The 21,342-nt window shown below is 45.4% G+C and overlaps 1 protein-coding gene across 3 annotated transcripts in view; it reads left to right on the top strand.

The window, feature by feature from the left end:
• The window catches only part of LOC132391966 (rab11 family-interacting protein 1-like), a 102,882-nt gene extending 81,989 nt beyond the window's left edge, over positions 1-20,893 (top strand). For all 3 annotated transcript variants that reach the window (XM_059965792.1, XM_059965795.1, XM_059965794.1), the window contains exons 4-6: positions 6,369-9,062; positions 15,006-15,186; positions 18,687-20,893. In XM_059965792.1, coding sequence (XP_059821775.1) covers positions 6,369-9,062; positions 15,006-15,186; positions 18,687-18,908 — 3,097 coding nt within the window. In that variant the 3' untranslated portion in view covers positions 18,909-20,893. The remainder of the gene's footprint in view (positions 1-6,368; positions 9,063-15,005; positions 15,187-18,686) is intronic.
• The last annotated feature ends 449 nt before the right edge of the window (positions 20,894-21,342 follow it).

A 21,342-nucleotide genomic window follows, 5' to 3' on the forward strand; every position in this document is an offset into this window, starting at 1 on the left:
GGAAGAATTTTTTTTAGCCAGAGATGGTGAATCTGAGGAATTCATTGCCACAGATGGCAGTGGAGGCCGAGTCATTGAGTATATTTAAAGCAGAGTTTGATAGGTTCTTGATTAGTGGGGGTGTCAAAGGTTATGAGGAGAAGGTGGAAGAATGAGGTTGAGAGGGATAATAAATCAGCCATAATGGAGTGGTGGAGCAGACTTGAAGGGCTGAAAGGCTTAATTCTGCTCCCATGCCTTTTGGTTTTATGGTCTCCGAGATTTTCTGCACTCTCCAGAATGTTCCTCCTCCGCTTTGAGTTAGTGAGGAATCTCGAGAATTCACTGGGAATGTGGCAATTTTTCCCAACTATCCTTGAATTTTTTCCCGTCTGCCTGGAAGTCTCTTTCCTGGGAAGAGCTCAGAAGCCAGCTTCAAGAGTCAAGCTTGTGAATAACGTGGCCTCCCAAAGGGGCAAAGCGAAGAATGCAGCCCCTGTCCATCATGGAAACCAACCTCCCTTCCGTGGACTCTGACCAACATCTCACTGCCTCAGCAAAGCACCCAGCATTATGGGAGACCAACATTCCCTCTTCTCCCCCCTTCCTCAGGCAGTAGCTACGAAAATTTGAGTGCACCCCCCTCCTTGTTCAGCAGTTGGCTTCTATCCCACTGTTTATCAGACACTTGAACGACCCTCTTGTGTACTAAAGATGAACTGATCACTTAATCTACCTTGTGATGGCTATTGTACCTTGCATTTCTACCTGCAGTGCAATTCCTCTATAACTGTATACTATATCCTGCAAGCCATCCTCAGGATGCAGGGGCAACAACTTCTGTTTGGGTACCCTCTAACCTGCTGGCATGATTACTGATTCCTCCTTCCACTAAAAAATTATATCCCTCCCCTCTCCTCTTCTTTTATTTCCCATTCTGGCCTCTTACCTCCCCCTGGGTCCCCTCCTCCTTACCTTTCTCCCATGGTCCACTCTCCTCTCCTATCAGAATCCTTCCACTCTAGCCCTTTATCTTTCCTACCCACTTGGCTCCTCCTATCAGTATCCAGCATAGATACTGGCTGACCTGCTGAGTCCCTCCAACATTGTGCGTGCGTTGCTCTGGATTTCCAGCATCTGTGGACTTTTTTGTGTTTATGAACTACAGTGAGATGCAGATACCATGGTAATCTTGAGGAACTTAGCAGGTCAGGTAGGATCTATGGAGGGGAATAAACAGATGACGTTTGGGGTCAAGACCCTGCACTAGGGCTATCAGCAGGAGACTTGATGAAAGGTTTCAGCTCGAAATGTCGACTGTTCTGCCTGACCTGCTAAGTTCCTCCGGCATTTTGTGTGTGTTGCTCTGGATTTCCAGCATCTGCAGAATCTCTTAAGTTTCTGATGCTGTAAGCTGTTTTGGTTTCCTTCTGTACTCCCTCAGTTTACTTACAAACAAGAGAAAATCTGCAGGTGTTGGAAATCCAAGGAACATGCACAAAATGCTGAAGGAACTCAGCAGGTCAGGCAGTATATATAGAAAAGAGTACAGTCGACATTTCAGGCGATCTGTCTGGTATGCAAACCAAAGCTTTTCACTGCTTATGATATCAATAAACCAATTACCACGGGCTTAGAAGATTTGGAAACAGTGGCATTTGCGGAATTCAGTGCCTGTGGAGGCCAAGTCATTGGTATGTTTAAAGCAGAGATTGATAGGTTCTCAATTAGTAAGGGTGTCAAAGATTACAGGGAGAAGTAGGAGAATGAGGCTGAAAGGGATAATAAATCCCTCTCAGCATGGCACGCTAGCTTACTGGTTAGCAGAAAGCTTTACAGTGCAGACAACCCAGGTTCAATTCCCACTACTGCCTGTAAGAAATTTGGACGTTCTCCCCATAACCGTGTGGGTTTCCTCCCACCTCCGGTTGGTAGGTTAGTTGGTCATTGTAAATTGTCCTGTGATTAGGCTCGGGTTAAGTCGGTGGACTGCTGGGTCATGTGGCTGGAAGGGCCTAATTGAATGGCAGAACAGACTTGATGGGCCAAATAGCCTATTTCTGTTCTTATATCCTTATGATCTTATGGTCCACAGTATTTTGAAGCAACAGTAGTTTACCTCCAACTGGAAACGCTTGCAGTTCTGGGTCACACTATTACAGGAAGGACATGGAGGCTTTGGAGGGGGTGCAGAACAGGTTCACCGGGATGCTGCCTGGATTAGAGAACAGAAGTGATCACGAGGGGTTGGATAACCTTTGGCTGTTCTCTTGAGACCCTGAAAACCTGAACCAGAACGGAAACGGAACCTGAAAGAGGTCTTCAAAACTTACGAGAGGGTCGACAAACAGAATCTTTTCCCCAGGGTAGAATCAGAATGAGAATCTGGTTTAATGCCGCCAGTATATGTTGTGCAATTTGTTAAACACCAAATGCCAAACACCAGAGGATGTGCTTTTAAGGTTAGAAGGGGGAGGCCTTAAAGGCATTTTTTTTTACATAGGGAGTGGTAGGTCCCTGGAATGTGTTACCAGGGTAATATTGGTGGAGTTTTACAGGCTCTTAAAACACATGACTCTGAAGGGAATGGAGGGATATGGATGATAGATGGGAGGAGGGCATTTAGTTTAAATTGGCATCAAGATCGGCACAATGTTGTGGGCTGAAGAGCCTCCCCTCTACTGTATTGATTGTTGCGGTCTGTGTTTGAGCTTGTTCGTTCGTTCGTTCATTATGCACCATGTCATATGTCATGGGCAATCGCGGTCTTTCCATGACCAGGACTGACCTTGGCAAATTTTTCTACAGAAATGGTTTGCTGTTGCCTTCTTCTGGGCAGTGTCTTTACAAGATGGGTAAACCCCAGCCATTGTCAATACTCTTCAGAAACTAATAAACACAAAGTACACTGTAGATGCTGTGGTCAAATCAACACGTATGAACAAGCTGGAGGAACTCAGCAGGTCAGGCAGCATCCATTGAAACGAACAGTCAACGTTTCGGGCCGAGACCCTTCGTCAGGACACAGACCATAAGGCAGTCTCTTCAGAAATTGTCTGCCCTGATGCCCTGGTGTCATAACCAGGACTTGCGATATGTACCAGCTGCTCATACGACCATCCACCACCTGCTCCCATGGCCTTGCATAAACATTTATGTGAATGCTGTGGTTTGTTGGTGAGGCGTGCAACAAAAGAGAACAATATTCAACTATTATAAAAAATAAGGAATTTTATACGATAATATACCTTTCGAGAAGGACAGGACTGGACCTAGAGTTGAGATTTTTGATTGGAGAAAGGTTAACTTTGAGGAGAGAGTGGATTGGGTCAAGTTGTTTTATGGGAAGGATGTAGTAGAGAAATGGAGGTCATTTAAGGGTGAAATAATGAGGGTACAGAATCTTTATGTTCCTGTTAGGGTGAAAGGAAAGGTTAAAGGTTTGAAAGCACCATAGTTTTCAAGGGATATTAGAAACTTGGTTCGGAAAAAGAGGGATGTCTACAATAGATATAGGCAGCATGGAGTAAAGGAATTGCTTGAGGAATATAAAGAATGTAAAAGGAATCTTAAGAAAGAGATTAGAAAAGCTAAAAGAAGATACGAGGTTGGTTTGGCAAATAAGGTGAAAGTAAATCCGAAAGGTTTCTACAGTTATATTAAAAGCAAGAGGATAGTGAGGAATAAAATTGGCCCCTTAGAGAATCAGAGTGGTCAGCTATGTGTGGAGCCGAGGGAGATGGGAGAGATTTTGAATGATTTCTTCTCTTCGGTATTCACTAAGGGGAAGGATATTGAATTGTGTAAGGTGTGGGAAACAAGTAAGGAAGTTATGGAACCTATGACCATTAACGAGGTGGAAGTACTGGCGCCTTTAAGAAATTTAAAAGTGGATAAATCTCCGGGTCCTGACAGGATATTCCCCAGGACCTTGAGGGAAGTTTGTGTAGGGATAGCAGGAGCTCTGACGGAGATCTTTCAGATGTCATTAGAAATGGGGATTGTGCCGGAGGATTGGCGTATTGCTCATGTGGTTCCATTGTTTAAAAAGGGTTCTAGAAGTAAGCCTAGCAATTATAGACCTGTCAGTTTGACATCAGTGGCGGGTAAATTAATGGAAAGTATTCTTAGAGATAGTATTTATAATTATCTGGATAGACAGGATCTGATTAGGAGTAGCCAGCATGGATTTGTGCGTGGAAGGTCATGTTTGACAAACCTTATTGAATTTTTTGAAGAAGTTACGAGGAATGTTGATGAGGGTAAGGCAGTGGATGTAGTCTATATAGACTTCAGCAAAGCCTTTGACAAAGTTCCACATGGAAGGTTAGTTAAGAAGGTTCAGTCGTTAGATATTAATGCTGGAGTAATAAAATGGATTCAACAGTGGCGAGATGGGAGATGCCAGAGAGTAGTGGTGGATAATTGTTTATCGGGATGGACGCCAGTGACTAGCGGGGTGCCTCAGGGATCTGTTTTGGGCCCAATGTTGTTTGTAATATACATAAATGATCTGGATGATGGGGTGGTAAATTGGATTAGTAAGTATGCCGATGATACTAAGGTAGGAGGTGTTGTGGATAATGAGGTGGATTTTCAAAGCTTGCAGGGAGATTTGTGCCGGTTAGAAGAATGGGCTGAACATTGGCAGATGGAGTTTAATGCTGAGAAGTGTGAGGTTCTACATTTTGGCAGGAATAATCCAAATAGAACATACAGGGCAAATGGTAGGGCATTGAGGAATGCAGTGGAACAGAGAGATCTAGGAATAACAGTGCATTGTTCCCTGAAGGTGGAGTCTCATGTAGATAGGGTGGTGAAGAAGGCTTTTGGAACGCTGGCCTTTATAAATCAGAGCATTGAGTACAGAAGCTGGGATGTAATGTTAAAATTGTACAAGGCATTGGTAAGGCCAAATTTGGAATATTGTGTACAGTTCTGGTCACCGAATTATAGGAAAGATATCAATAAATTAGAGAGAGTGCAGAGACGATTTACTAGGATGTTACCTGGGTTTCAGCACTTAAGTTACAGAGAAAGGTTGAACAAGTTAGGTCTCTATTCATTGGAGCGTAGAAGGTTGAGGGGGGATTTGATCGAGGTATTTAAAATTTTGAGAGGGATAGATAGAGTTGACATGAATAGGCTGTTTCCATTGAGGGTAGGGGAGATTCAAACAAGAGGACATGATCTGAGAGTTAGGGGGCAGAAGTTTAAGGGAACCACGAGGGGGTATTTCTTTACTCAGAGAGTGATAGCTGTGTGGAATGAGCTTCCTGTAGAAGTAGTAGAGGCCAGTTCAGTTGTGTCATTTAAGGTAAAATTGGATAGGTATATGGACAGGAAAGGAGTGGAGGGTTATGGGCTGAGTGTGGGTAGGTGGGACTAGGTGAGATTAAGAGTTCGGCACGGACTAGGAGGGCCGAGATGGCCTGTTTCCGTGCTGTGATTGTTATACGGTTATATGGAATATTGAGATGGCCTCGATAGAATAGATGTAGAGAGCATGTTTCCTATAGTGACGTTATCTAGGATCAAAGGGCACAGCCTCTAGTTCAAAGGAAGTTCCTTTAGAACAGAGATGAGGAGGGATATCTTAAGCAGGGGCAGTGAATCTGTGGAATTTGTGGCCATAGACGGCTCTAGATACCAAGTCATTGGATATAGTTAAAGAGGAGGTCAATACGTCAGGGTGTTACAGGTTACGGGGTGAAGGTAGGAGAATGGGGTTGAAAGATAGAAAGCTGGAGCAGTCTCAATGGGCCAAATGGCCTAATTCTCCATCTGAGATGGTGGTGTGGTCTAAAAGTGAAGCTAGGAGAACAGACATGGAATAAAATGTGCACAAATACAGGAATGTCAGTATTCATTTACAATGTAAACAGCATTATAAAAATGGTTTAAAGAGTTTACATTCCAGTGCTGTGATTACAAACGTAGCTCTAAAAGATTGTTCAGGGGTATTTCACTGCCAAATTCTTTAACAGAAAGTTATTAGAATTGTGATTGTCTGGAAAGAAAGGTTGAACTATGACTGTTGTGTTTGGCCCTGACGCAGTTCTAACCAGGAGGGCTCTTCTGTCTTCCCTCTACAGCCTGGAAGTGTCTCCTGTGGTAGAAACCAGTTCCGATTCTCCCTCGTTCTCTCCTTGCTTCCCAATGCATCCTCCTCCTGAGCCTCTCCTCCTTCCAACTCCTCCTCAGTTATCCACCCACCCTGACTCTCCGTCTAACACTAACCCGTTCGCGACTGCGGAGGGAGGGCCTGTGCCATCCTCAAAGCCAGCTACAAACCCTTTCTTCAGTTCTCTGCAGAGTAACCCGTTCTTTCAGGACCTCTTAGCTGACCAGATATTAAAGTCTCCTCCATTCACATCCTCTCTCTCCAGTTTAAACTTTGGGGCTCCAGAGATGTCCGATGCATCGATGCCTTCTCCAAGCACCGCTGGCTCCACTGAAAGAGGCTGGTCAGCCGTTGAAGTACCTGCAGCTGAAGAATTGATTCCCTGCAGTCCTCCTTCATCTACACCGGCATCCGCTGTGACCACAGCGAGCACGAGCTGCGTCCACGTATTGGAGCCATCAGCTATGTCCGGTCCACCAGCAGTCCCAGACGTAGCCAAGCAGCCTGCTGCCTTCCTTTCCCCAGGACTTGATGCTGAGATCAGAGATCGAGAAGTGCTCTCACAATGGATGCCCACAAGCGCTGTGCCAGTGGGCAACTCGAGTGTTCCAGTGGCTTCTGCTGTGCCAAGGAAAATTGAAACAGTGAGTCTGGAGGGAGGTGATGCAAAGAGCTCATTGGTGCAATTCCCTCTGCACGTTTGCACGTTGGTGCAAAGAGCTGAACTTAACGTCAAAACGAGTCCTTTGGTTGCACAAGTACACGCCGGGCCCAAAAGTGGCAGCTGTCCGACGAACTTGTCTGGCTCAAGGACTGAGAATGACATGTCCTCCGGTGTGATTTGGGACAGTGAAGTTACAGTGGATGCAGATTTGAAAACCCATTCTGTACTGAATGCTTTTCCTCCAGCCATGCCTCCCGTGATGCAAAGCAGCACCTTTGGTGACAGGGGCCTCGAAACGAAAGCCAACCTCACGGATCATCTGGAAGAGATTCTGGCTGAACGACCTGGACAGAGTGATGCAGACATACCTTCAGTGCTGCCGGAGGGGGGCAGGAGTGTGAGCGAGGCTGAAAGTAAGCTGCAGGTTGTAGCCACATCCCCAGACAAGGCCCAAGGTGATGCGTGCCCAGATTCTCCACCTGACAGGGTTGGTGCAGGGTGTGAGGGTGGACCAGAAGGTAGATCGCAGGAGGTAGCCGCGCCCCGTGAGGAGCAACTCCAGATCAGTGCGGACCAAAGGAATGCCATTCCTCACCTGACCGGCCCACCACCTCCGAAGCCACCCAGGTTGCTTGTGTACACCAGCCCGGCCGAGGGGGATGGGGCCAGCGTGCCGGAGGATCGACAGGAGATAAAGATGCCATTTGGCTGCGTGGCGACAGCTCTGCAGTTATCAGAACAACAGGTAGACCGAGGGTTCGAACAAAGAGCCTCCCTTGTGGTCTCCAGCCCAGCTGCTGATGAGGTAAATCCTGAACGGACTGACTCTTGCTCCACACCGTCTGACGCTGAGGAACCAGTTAGACCATCAAATGAGGCGGTAACCAAGGGGAAGGCCTCTTGTGGGACCTTTGAGCTGAGCCTAAATGAAAACACAGGGTTTGAGCACTACAAGACCTGTCTTTCGAAACTCTCTGCAGAGGGAATAGACGTCTCAATTGGCAGTGATGGAAATTCAAGCAAATTGGATGTTTTTCAGCAAACTCCATCTTCAGGGCTAATTGAAGTCCACCAGCCATGTCAACTTGTCAAAATGCAGCCCGCTGCAATGAAAACAACTGCTGGTGTAAACTCAGAGGAGACTGTCTCAGTGGTCGAGGAGAGTCTGCTGGCAGGTCTGAAGAGACAGCCGGCACTTCCCGAAAGGGAAGACGGCGTGGCCTGGCCTGATCAGACTGACCGTTCAGAGCAGGTTTTCCTCACGGCCATCGAGGGTCTGCCGGGCACGCCTGACCCCCCATTAAATGAGCGCGAGGGGACGTTGACAAGCGGGGAGGAGTTCCCTGGAGAGTTGAAGACTCAGGAGGAAGATGGTGCAGGGAAGGAAGGGGGGGAGCCTTCTGCGCAGAGAGACTCGATGGAAGCGCTCACCACGGAAGCGGAGAGGAGATGCCAGCAGGCCGAGGCTGTGCATCTCGAGGCCAGGATCAGCTCTTCAGAGTTCAGTGAGCTATTAACAGCTGGGACGAAAATGGAACAGCACACTGGGGGAGTAGCATGTGTGTTGGAGCCCTGTGCCGGGGGAGAGGATTCTGTGTTAAAGCAGTCCGGAGGGGGAGAGGAACCTACCCTGGAACAGTCTGCTAGGGGAGAAGAATCTGCCTCGGAACTGTGGCCCAACGGAGAGGAACTCTTGTTGGGGCAGCGAGGCAGTGAAGAGGAATTTGTTTCACAACAGCCTCCTGGGGAAGGGGAACCTTTCGTGGCAGAGAATTTCCCCACTGCATCATGCCCACCTTTGACCATAAAAGAGAGCCAAGGACGGGTAACAGGAAAGGCAGGCATCTTGCCCCACGGCGGGCATCTGTCTGCCCACAACACTGACTTTCAGGCCTTTAATGACCAGAAGCCCGAGGTGCAGGGGGATTCCTCAGCAGGATCCCTCAGACATTCTGCTGCCAGTGAGACCTCCTTCGAGGAGGGGCTGAGCTTCAAGGACCTTCACCTCCAGTCCGCACCACCCCTCCTGCACGCCACTAACCTCACAGTAGAGCGGACAGGACCCCTTGCACGAAGTAACAAGCCTGTGGCCTTCTCCACTCCTCACCCTGTGGCCGTCACTAACCCTAGAATAACTGACCTTCCCTCCCCCATCCTGCCCCCCTCCGACGGTGCCCCGCCCCCTGGGGCCACCCAACGCTCGCTGCAGAACGGTGGTTCGAACGTGGCTCCGCTCACGGTTTTACCTCGGGAGACACGGCCAGCTAAGATACCCTTCCCGCAGCAGCGGATCAGGTGAGCACCTGCCGAATAAGATGCACCATTGTGGGACCAATGTGCTCTTCGCAGCCGATGGGTGTTAATGGTGAACGTACAGCACTGTGGACTCTCTTAATTTGTCACGCACACATTGAAGCATACGGTGACACGCGTCACCTTTGCGTCAGCGACCTGCACGGCCAGGGAATGTGCTGGGGGCAGCCCGCAAGTGTTGCCGTGTTCCTGGCATCAACGTAGCTTGCCCACAACTTACTAACCCTCGCCCTGTATGTCTTTAGAGTGTGGGAAGAAACTCGCACAGTCACAGGGAGAATGTACCAACTCCAGCGGCAGGAATTGAACCCCAGTCTTACAGCTGGTGCTGTAGAACGTCATTCTAACTGCTGGACGGGCCATTCAGCGCAAACTGTTGTGCGTTTATATCTTTGATTAATGTCTGTTTATACTAAATGTCCTTCTCCCGAGTGTTAACCACATCGCTCCATTCCTGTCATGTTCACGTGTCTGTATAAAAGCCTCTTAAACTCCACAACACTGACTGCTTCCACTCGTACCCCAGTAACCCACTCCTGGCACCTGTCACTCTCTGTGTAAAAAATACTTGCCCCTCACCTTGCCTATTAACTTCCCCACCCCGACCTTAAAAGCATCTCCTCTGGTGCCTGCCATTGCCAGCCGGGGGAAACCGTTCTGACACCTTGCTGTATGTCTGCTTCTCAGAACTTAAAAAAACTACGAGGTCTCCCCTCAGCCTTCAGTGCTCTAGGGAAGCACAACACAAGTTTGTCCAATGCCTCCTTATAGCTCGCACACCCTAGCCCAGGCAGAATCCTCGTGAATGACTCCTGCACCCTCTCTACGGTCTCCAGGTCCTTCCTTTCATGGGGTGGCCAGAAATCTACACAATATTCCAAATGCCCCATCCACACACTCAACAGCTTCTTCCCCTCCGCCATCAGAGTTCTGAATGGTCCATGAACCCACAAACATTACCTCATGATTTTGCTCCTTTGTTTGCACTGCCTACTCATTTGTTCATTATGTGCCGTGTCGTATGACCTGGGGGGATCTTGGTCTTTCCATGACCCAGATTGTTCCTGGTAAATTTTTCTACAGAAGTAGTTTGCCATTGCCTTCTTCTGGGCAGTGTCTTTACAAGACGGGTGACCCCAACCATTATCAATACTCTTCAGAGATCGTCTGCCTGGTGTCAGTGGTCACATAACCAGGAATTGTGATTTGCACCAGCCGCTCATTCGACCGTCCACCATCTGCTCCCGTGGCTTCTGTGACCCTGATCGGGTGGGGGGATGGGCTTGGCCAAGGATGACCTGAAGGCTAGCAGAGGGAACCATTATCATAGGCCTTATTTACTATCATTTCTGATTGCATAGACACTCTCAGTGAATGTTGGATCAGGACTCCAAAATCCCTCTATACCAGGATGCTATTAAGGGGCTGAAAGTGGTTGATCAGGTCCAGTCTCCTGGCTTCGGCCCCTGAAACCAGAGTGGCAGGGTGGTACAGTGGTTAGCTTAACACTATTACAGTGCCAGCAATCTCTGAAGAATTCCCGCCACAGTCCATGAGGAGTTTGTATGTTCTCCTTGTGACTGCATGGGTTTCCTGCGGGTGCTCCAGTTCCCTCCCACATCCCAAAGACACACACATTAGTCCTCTCACTAAGTGGTCTCGTGAGCGTAACTGGGTTGAGTGAGCTAGGACTTTTCTCTTTGGAGCAAAAGATGATGAGAGCTGAAATAGAGATGTACAAGAGAATAAAAGGCATAGATAGAGTGGTCAGCCACTGATATTTTTCTCAGGGTGGAAATGGCTAGGGTTAGGTTAGAGTTAATCAGGGTTGTGCTGTTGCTAGGTTGTCATGGCTCAAAGGGCGGGAGGGCCTACCCCAAGCTGTACCGGTAAATGTAATAGATCTGCATCTTGTTGGGTGCTGGGGTGCCCTGCTGTGTGGGATGTAATGCTGGTTAGAGAGGGAGTGAGTGTGCTGCCTCCCACAACTGTGTGATGAGGGAATTTAACAGCACAGGAGTGGTGACTATATGGGGCAGCTCCATAGTGTAGCGGGTTAGCATAACACTTTACAGCGCTGTAAAGTGTTAAAATTCCCGCCGCTGTCTGTGAGGAGTTTGTACGTTTTCCCCGTGACCTCGTGGGTTTCCTCAGGGTGCTCTGGTTTCCTCCCACAGTCCAAACGCATACGGGGTAAGTTTGGGAATGCTATGTTGGCACTGGAACCATGGCAACACTTATAGGCCTCCCGGGCGCATCCTTGGATGCAGGCAGCACATTTCACCAATCAAGAAAAGAGAATCAGCAAACACAGGGAATACCACCACCTACTTTCTGAGGTTTAGCTCCATGTGTGCCTGCAGTCCCCACTCTGGATGGGTTAATTGTACGGGTTAGTAGGTTAATTAGCCACATGGGTGGCGTGGTCTCATTGGGCATTAGGGCCTGTTACCGTGCTGTATCTCTAATGAACCAAAGTGCAGCATGACCTGCAGACCTGGTCTTACTCAGTTCCAGTTGCCCAGTATAGGAAGGATGCTGAGGCTGAAGAAGAGGTTCACACCAGGATTAGAGGGCACATGCTATAAGGAGAGGTTGGACAAACTTGGGTTGTTATATATATATATATATATATAAATAAAATGTGTGTGTCTGTTTTTACATATGGGTATATAGATATTGCTCTGGTGTTTTGGTTAGGGCATGACATGGAACAAAAATAACAACATTCAATGATTATACAGAATGAAGAATTACTTTAAAATAAAATTTGAGGTTGAAGTACAGATCTAGAATAAAATGTTCATATGTATGTGTATATTTATGTATTCATACACACACACATATGTATTTACAGTGTAAACAGCATTATAAAAAGTGGTTTAGCATGTTACCAGTGCAGTGACTGGGATAAAAGAGAATCAGGTTTAATAACTCTGGCACATGTCATAAAATTAATTATGCGGTAGCAGTACATTGCAAAACATAATAAAAAATCTATAAATTGCAATAAGAAATGTATGCAAAAAGCAAGCCAAAAAAAAGAACAATAGTGAGATAGTGTGCAATGTCCATTGGAATTCTGATGGTGGACGTGAAGAAGCTGTTCCTAAAATGTTGAGTGTGCGTCTTCAGGCTCCTGTATCTCTTCTTTGATGAGAAAAGGGGTTGGGGGCTAACTAGAATGATTGATCAGTTTAACTGCTGGGGTGAAGAAACTTTTAAGATGGTAAGTTTGTTTTTGTTTTCATAGCCCTATAGAGCTTTCCATTCCAGAAGAGAGCTTTTGGAAAAAAGGGTTTGCAGGGCGGTTAGTGGCCGCAGTGATTATTCCTGCCTTTTTTTTGTCCTTGACATGTAGAAGTTCTGTAGCAATGTAGACTACTGTACAGCCAATGTCCTTTCCTGCTGTCCTGACAGTTCACTATAGTTTTGGTACACTGTGGGAGAAAGCTGTACCAAACCAGGCAGTAATGGCTGATGTGACGATGATGGCAGTGTAGAATGGCAATTTCCCAGTGGTAGGCAGGCCACCTCCTTACACTTTGTGTTGTACACACACTTTACCTCCTCACTACATTTCTCTGGGGCCAGTTTTTCCCCAGTAACAGGTCTGTAGGATTGACAACTTACACATTGGAAGAAAAATTAATGTTTGATCCTCAGGGAATGTCCCCAAGGAAAACAACCAGTGTCACCCTGGGCAGCAAGGTCTTGTCCTGAGGGAAATCCCAGAGATTCCCTCCAGTTCCAACTGTCACGGATCTGGGTCTGATTTGGATTTGTAATGAGCTTCCTAGCATGAAACAGGCTGTTCAGAAGACATGGTGTGTTTAATAAGAAGCAAGCTGAGTCCATGAGGGCTGATGGAATGTGTGATGCCAGTAATGGCAGAGCAAACCAATTAGGCTCAATGGGATGCATTTGCTGTTTTCAACAAAAATCCACATAGATTCAGAGTCAGATTTAGTTATCACACATACATCGAAACATACAGTGGATTATGTCATTTGCATTAACAACTGACACATTCAAAGATTGCTGGGGTAGCTCGCAAGTGTCCCCATGCATTCCGGGACCAACTTATCCTGCCCCCAACAGCAGAGAACACCAAAAAACAGAACATGCCGTGTAACAACAGCAACTCAAGTCCTGTTCCTACATGCACAGTCCACCAACCCTAGAACAGGTTGCCTTGTCTGATCCTCGAATAGATGATATCTAAACTAATTTGTGCTTTGTACTCTTGTCTTTCAGAAGAGTTATTTCTCAATGCCTAACTTAGTTCATCTTCTCCTATTCTGCTTATGATTTTCCAAAATGAGTTGTGTACAATTTGATGTACGTTAACTCTCAAACTCAGTAATTCCATAAGGAATGCAGGAATAAGGTCTTTCCTGCCTGTGAATACTTACTTCCCTCTGAAGTATCTTTGCCCAATATCTTTACAGGGAAATTTTCATAGGAGGGGAAATGTCAGAGAGTAGTGAGTGTGTGGGACATGCTGCCAGGGGTGGTAGGAGAGGTGGATACATCATCTAAGAGACTCTTAGATAAGCGCATGGGTGATAGAAAAATGGAGGGATATGTAGGAGTGAAGGGTTAGATTAATTTTGAAGTAGACTAAAAGGTTGGCACAACATTGTGGGCCGAAGGGCCTGTACTGTGCTGTAATGTTCTATGTTCTATAGGCAGGCAGTACTGAGAGTGTTCAGGAAAGTTAAGAAGAGAGATGACAGGGATGTTGAAAACATAGTGGGCTCTGGATCAAATGGATAGAGAGAAACTATTCCATGGTGTACATAGAGCAAAGGGGATAGGTAGAGCTTGTTCTGTGCTGTATCTCAATAAACCAAGAAATAAATAACACTTTTAGAGCCGTAGAGCTCTGACCATCTCTTCCGTACAAACGAAGTTGCCCAATTGAGCTGCCCCCATTTGCCCACGTTTGCCTCATGGCCCTCTAGACCTTTCGTAGCCGTGTATCTGTCTGAATGACTTTAAATGTTACAAGTGTACCCACCTCCACCACTTTCTCTGATTCAAGATTCAAAATTGTTCTTCTTCAGCATACTAGAGTAAAGAAGAGTGAATGAGTGTTACTCGGGAAATGATGCAGTATTATAAAACCACTAAGCATAAAGAACACTATGAATATAAATACTTAAGATTAGTTTATGTACAAAGACTGATTGTATGTACATAATGACCATAAGACATAGGAGCAGAATTAGGGCATTCGGCCCATCGAGTCTGCTCCGCCATCCATCATGGTTGATCTATTAACTCTCTCAACCCCATTCTCCTGCCTTTGCCCCATAACCTTTGATGCCCTGACTAGTCAAGAATCTGTCGAACTCTGCTTTAAATATACCCAATGGCTTGGCCTCCACAGCCACCTGTGGCAATGAATTTCACAGATTCTCTACCTTCTGGCTAAAGAAATTCCTCCTCATCTCTGTTCTAAGGTGATACTAGACACAGGAGTGTCTGTACATAAGGTGACTGACAGGAAATGATAAAGTCTTGTTGATTGGGGGTGTGGAGGGGTGGGTTAGCGGGTGGAGGTGTTGATCAGCCTTACTACTTGGGGAAAGTAACTGGTTTGAGTCTGGTGGTCCTGGCGTGGATGCTATGCAGCCTCTTTATTTGATATACTCAATTCCTACCCTGTGTCAAAGAAGTTACCCTTCAAGGACCTATTAGATCTTCCCCCTCTCACTTTTGATGTATGCCATCTAGTTTCAGAATCCCTTACCCTGGGCAAAAGACTGTTCACCTTATCTACGCCCCTCATGATCTTATAAAACTTTACACGGTTTTCCCTCGGCCTTCTCCACTCCAGGAGATAAAATTGGACAGGTTGTCAACATGTGGAGTGGCAGCACATTTACGTGAGTGATCTTCTCTTTGTTCTCCCACCAGCCCTCACCCCGTGAAGCCAATCACTGCCACGACCCTCGAGGTGACAGAGAAGAAATCTGGCCGATCGTGTATCAGCAACACACTGTCCAGTGGGCTGGAGAAACTGAAGATCGTGACCACTGGGAATAGCAGCCCTGCCAAGTTACCTGTGGCTGGGCAGGAGGATCGGGAGGAAGTAAAGGTTAGTGGACAAAACGAGTTTCATCCTTCTTGTGTTAAATGTCAACGGTGATGAATGTGGGAAGTACACTCAGTGGTGCTTCCGTATCTAATAAAGGAGCCACTGCGTGTGTGTTCATGGTCTTCTGCTGCAGTAGCCATCCACTTCAACGTTCAACGTGTTGTGCCTTCAGAGATTCTCTTCTGCACACCACTGTTGTAATGAATGATTGAGTTATTGTTGCCTTCCTGTCAATTTGAACCAGTCTGGCCATTCTCCTCTGACCTCCCTCATTAACAAGGTTTTTCTTTGCCCGAGGAACTACTGTTCACTGGATATTTGTTTTGTTTTTCTCACCGTTATCTGTAAACTCTAGAGCAGGGGTTCCCAACCTTTTCTGTGTTTTGTTTTTCTCACCGTTATCTGTAAACTTCAGAGCAAGGGTTCCCAACCTTTTCTGTGCCATGGACCAATACCATTAAGCAAGGGGTCCATGGATCCCGGGCTGGGGACCACTGCTCCAGAGACTGTCATGGATTAAAATTTCAGGAGACCTGAGATACTCTTGTCTGGCACCAATTCCACAGTCAAAGTCACCTAGATCACATCTCTCCCCATTCTGATGTTTGTCCAAACAACAGCTGAACCTCTTGACCATGTCTGCACTTTTCTACGTTGAGTTGCTGCCACATGATTGGTGGTTTAGATATTTGCTTTAATGAGCAGGTGTACAGGGGTACCTAATAAAGTGGCCACTGAGTATGTTTTCTGAATCAGAGTCAGGTTTCATGTCAGCAGGATGTGTTGTGAAATTTGCCAACTTGGCGGCAGAGGTGCAATGCAATACATGATAATATAGAAAATACAAAATGAATTCCAGTATGTGTGTGTGTATTATATATATATTTCATATATATGTTTAATGTACATTTAATATAATTTTAAAATAGTGTAGTGTTCATGGGTTCAGTGTCCACTTAGGAATCTGATGGCGGAGGGGAAGAAGCTGTTGCTGAATTGTTGAGTGTGTGTCTTCAGGCTCCTGTAACCGAGAAGAAGGGACGTCCTGAGTGATGGGGGTCCTTAACTGTTCCGTGAAGATGTCTTGGAGGCTAGTACCCGTGATTTACAGCTTTCGGTCCTGAGTAGTAGGCCACATACAGCCTGTCATCTGTACAATTTTTTTGAGTGTTTTAGGTGACAAACCACATCTCTTCAAACTCCATGGTGTAAAAAGAAAGGTTCTGCATGAAGAACTGAGAGTTCCTGCAGTCATCACTAATTTGAGAAATTTCAGGAGTGCTCCTTGCCAGTGATATCAAGATCTCAAAAGTGGATGTGAAGTAGAACTATTTTAACGAAGTTGGTTTATTACTGTCACATGACAAGCATGCTGTTAGGATTATTGAATAGGTAGTGGGAGTTCATCCCCACCACCCCCAGACCACACCTCTGCCCCAGACTATGACAACCTTAAGGAACCCCTCAAGTTGAGGACACAGGAACACAACAACAGGAGTAGGCCACTTGACCCCTCTGCTCCTCACTGAGTCCATGCTGTCCCACCGTCCAGTGAGACCGTGCTGTCTGACCGTTTAATAAGTCCATGTTGGCCTCAATGCTTCTTCCTTGCCAGTTTCCTATAACCCTTAATTCCTCAATCTTTCAATCATTTATGTCTCCCCATTGTAACCACATGTAATGATCTGCCAATCCCTACCTCGGGCAAAGAGAGTTCTCTCCCTGAGAGGAGAAACTTCGTGGCCCCTCATTTCAATTGTCCAACCCTTTATTTTGTCACTTCCTCCCTTTGTTTATGACCCTCTCTCTCTGATGATATCATTTCAGCAATGATCCTGTGAAGTCCCTTAGGATTTTCCATGTTTTAGTTAGGTCACCCTTCATTCTTCTAAACTCCAGAGAATACAAACTCAAAAGATCGGCCTCTGTCAAATTGCAGGAATTAGCCTGTGGACCTCCTTAGGACTGCCTTCATTGCTACTGGGGGGCAGCATGGTAATGTGGCAGTTACTGTAATGCTTTAAAGATTAAAGATTAGCTTTTTTGTGACATGTGCCACAAAACATACAGTGAAATGCGTTGGTTTTGCATCAAATCAAATCAGCGAGTATTGTGCTGGGCAGCCAGCGATTGTCACTACCGTAGCGGTGGCTAAAGCATTGCTTCGCAGGGCCAGCTGTAGGATCAGAGTTCCTGTTGTGGATTTAATATTTGAGTAACATTTTGAACGTATTGTTTGATTAAGCATTCTTTATTTAAATAATTTATTGTGGGTTATATGTAAAATACATGAATGTAACCATACCATAAGGGTGTACTTCACTAATGCAAGAGCACTGAGCACTCCAGTTATCCCTGGCTCCAGATCTTTCTTTCCATTAGTTTTATGTCTTAAAGTTATGAAACATAACAGTTCCATTCTCACCACTGTCTGTAAGGATTTTGTACGTTGTCTCCGTGATCATGTAAGTTTCGTCCGTGTGCGCTGGTTTCCTCCCACGTTCCAAAGACGAACAGGAAAGGGTTAGTAAGTTGTGGGTGTGCTGTGTTAGCCCCCGAGGCACAACAACACTGAGCTTCTCCCAACACATTCTCAGGCTGTGTGGGTCACTGTATGTTTCAATGTACTTGTGACAAATAAAGTTAATCATTAATCTTTAACTAGATTCTTTAATACAGTTACAAGAACCAAAACCATGCACTGTATTCCAGTGTGGCCTCACTATGTAGAACTGAAACAAATCAACCCCTCTTTTTAAATTCTAGACTTTTTGCATTTAACACCAACATGCTGTTTGATTTCTGGGAAGAAAGGGCTTGCGTTGCAGTTGTGTTCTGTGTTGTTCTGCTGAGGGATGCTATGTTGGCACACTGGAATATGTGGGGACACTTGTGGGCTGCCCCCAGCATATCCTTAGGTTGTTAACACAAACAATGCGATTCATTGAATGTATTTGTGTACACGTGATAAATCTGAATTTGAATCTGACTTTAACTACTTGATGTTTTTGGGGAGAGGGAAGTTGCTTCTATATTCTATTGGTGGAATGTCATACTGAGACAAATTAATACTCATGAAGAAGAACATTAGTTTGGGACACTGCAATGAAATATTGTGATTGATAGATACCTTCCTCTGAAGTACTAGAACAGTTTAGCTAGAGAATTGTAAATGAAAAACATTTCAATGTATTATAATATCTCAGTTTGAACAGACCTTGTTGCATGATACAAAGACACAGGAGGCCACATGCAGTGCTGGGCTGGATAATTCTGGTAGTTATTTGTGCGTGGGGGTGGGGGTTTGATGTTCTTGTTGCCATTTACGTGATTTGTTTTTTTTGTGCAAGTGGTGGGGTTGATGTCTTACTTGAAACTGCTTTCATGGTTTCCTTTGTTTCGTGGCTGTCTGGAGAAGACGAATCTCAGAGTTGTGTACTGCATGAACAGTTTGATAATAAACGTTTGAACCTGTTTGTAACGTTTTCTTCTAATTGCAGGAATGTAAGGTGGTGGACCCCGCAGAGCACTACTACCACCTCACACATGACGAGCTCATCAAAAAGATCCTGCAGCAGGAATCGGAGCTGCAGAAGAAGGAAGAGCACGTGCGAGATCTGGAGGAGTATATCGACCTCTTGCTAGTGCAGATTATGGAGCAGAATCCTAGCATTCTCCAGTCGGTCAGTGAGAAGATGAAGAACAAGGCATCGACCAAATAATTCATTCTTCCTGACTGAGTGCTTGTTGGAATGACATGCAAGTAGCGCACCAGATATAAAATAATGACATTCTTGGTGCAAAATGATCTATTGAGGATCATTTTGCATTAAGAGGGGGCAGCAGTAAAGAGGTGGGACGGAGGAACAAGGTTCAGTAGAGTCTCTGTTTGAGACTTTGTTTTCACAATTAATATTGGAGGCAAATTGCTTAGATTTATATGCATAAGAAGTTCTGACATAGAGCAACTCTTTCTTAGCTGGCATTGATGAGTATACTACAAAACAGAAATGATCAATTCTTCTTTTGCCGCGGCCACAGTATGACTGCTTTGCGAAATGAAGCGAATATTTGGGGAATCTTCCGAGGGAGATATCTTTGCTAGGTGTGAGGAAAAATTGCAGGTGTTAACTGCATCTAACCCAGCTCCTGTGTCTTTGCAAACTATCTGAGATATTATAATTTAATGGTGTGTTTCCCATTCACACCTCTCTAGCCAAATAGTTCTAGTACTTCGGGAAAGGTATGTACTGTTGGCAAGACTAATTCCAGTTACCCAAACTAAGCTGACCTGGTGATTCTCTTTCTCCAGTTTGTTCAGACTGGAAAGCCCTTGTAAATAACTAGGAATGAGAACTATCCTCTATGCAATATCAATGCCACACTATTATGCTGTAAAATTGGTGGAATGGGTGCTACCAAAAATGTACTGAAGCCGATGCTTTGCTCATCTGGCCCGACACCAGGCACTGCTTAAGGAACGGCATCTCGGTGACTGCAGCATCCTGTGCCGTCCTTTGGATGCACTAGACTTTATAAAGGTAGCAAGATCTGTTCAAGGAATGGTCCTTTGAGATGACTAGAGAGCGTGAATTTGCCACTGTCAAATATGAGAGCACTTTCCAGCTAGGTCTGAATTAGCAGCGGAGCAAGAGCTTATTTTTGCCCCTTACCATCCACCACCAGCCCCTGGCACTGTGATGTGTCTGTGCTGCAAATCCACTGGCTTCTGGTCTAAGTGGTCGTCGGGGATGGTGGGATAGTAGAAAAACGCAACCGTCCAATTTCTTCTGAGGCAGTTGCATTTGTTGGAGAGAGAGAAGTGTGGTGGTGCACCTGCCTTCCCATTGGCGACGCACAGACATGCACACACACACTTCAGCAAACAGTCAAGAATCTGATCACGTGAAGAATAGCTTTTCTGGTGCTTTTTCATCTTGAAGAAAAAGATTACACGTTTTAACAGGAACTGAGAAGAAGACTGTACCAAGTCTCTCAGGAAATTGATGAGTAATACAGCTGCAGTTATTTTTGTAAGGGGACGGGTGGTTGGGGGGGAGAGTTTGCTTCAGTCTCTATGCTGAACGCCGTCTATAAAGATTACTTATAGCACGTATTTTTTGCCTTATTATATTTTGTATACTCCTATTGTAGGTTTAAGTAATTAAAAGCTGCCTGTTCTCAAAGCAAATCCATCGAGATAAAGTTAAATCTGAGTTAATTAAAATTAACTGAAATAAAGTTAGAGATTCGATATCCTGAACAGCACCTTGAAGCTGCTTCTCTGTGGGTCTTGGTATTAAATCGCATTGTGCAGAAGCATTACAAGAAGCAAGTTATGATCACCTGCAAAGTTTTATTGTCAATGTATGTCTGGAGGAGTGAACATGCGTTAATTTAAAAAGTAAATAAATACATAATTATCGCAAGGATTTGCTTTGAGGTGGGAAAATTCTGAATCATTCTCCACTTCCTTAAAACCTCAGTGTCGACTGTAGAGAGCCCTACCAAACTCTGCTGCACACAGCTCGTTGGCATCTCACGATGTCCTGCCCTATTATCAGGTGTAGAAGCCTATTTCTTCAATTGCCTTTGCTGCGTAACTGGTGTATATATATATATATATATATATAGAAATGAGCCTTCAAAATTGCTACCTGTTAATAAAAATATATTAAGAAATAATAAAAGTAGCTTTTTTCCAAGATACATGTGTGAGTGTATTAATAATAAAAGTTCCTTGGGGGTTAGACACTTCTCTTGAATTGGAATGCATCCAAATGAAGCCTGGTCACAGGAATGGAAATTTCCACCTAGCATGGTTGATGACTTAAGTGTGATTGCATCACGGTAGCATCACAGTTAGTGTGACACTATTACAGCTCAGGCATTCTAGAGTTCAGAGTTCAATTCCAGTGCTGTCCGTAAGAGGTTTGTATGTTCTTCCCCATTAACCACATAGGTTTCCTCCCACAGTCCAAAGACCATATAACCATATAACAATTACAGCACGGAAACAGGCCATCTCAGCCCTTCTAGTCTGTGCCGACACTTACACTCACCTAGTCCCACTGGCCTGCACTCAGCCCATAACCCTCCATTCCTTTCCTATCCATATACCTATCCAATTTTACTTTAAATGACAATACTGAACCT

This window comes from Hypanus sabinus, chromosome 3 (genome assembly GCF_030144855.1).
Source record: "Hypanus sabinus isolate sHypSab1 chromosome 3, sHypSab1.hap1, whole genome shotgun sequence".
In the NCBI taxonomy this organism is placed as follows: domain Eukaryota; kingdom Metazoa; phylum Chordata; class Chondrichthyes; order Myliobatiformes; family Dasyatidae; genus Hypanus; species Hypanus sabinus.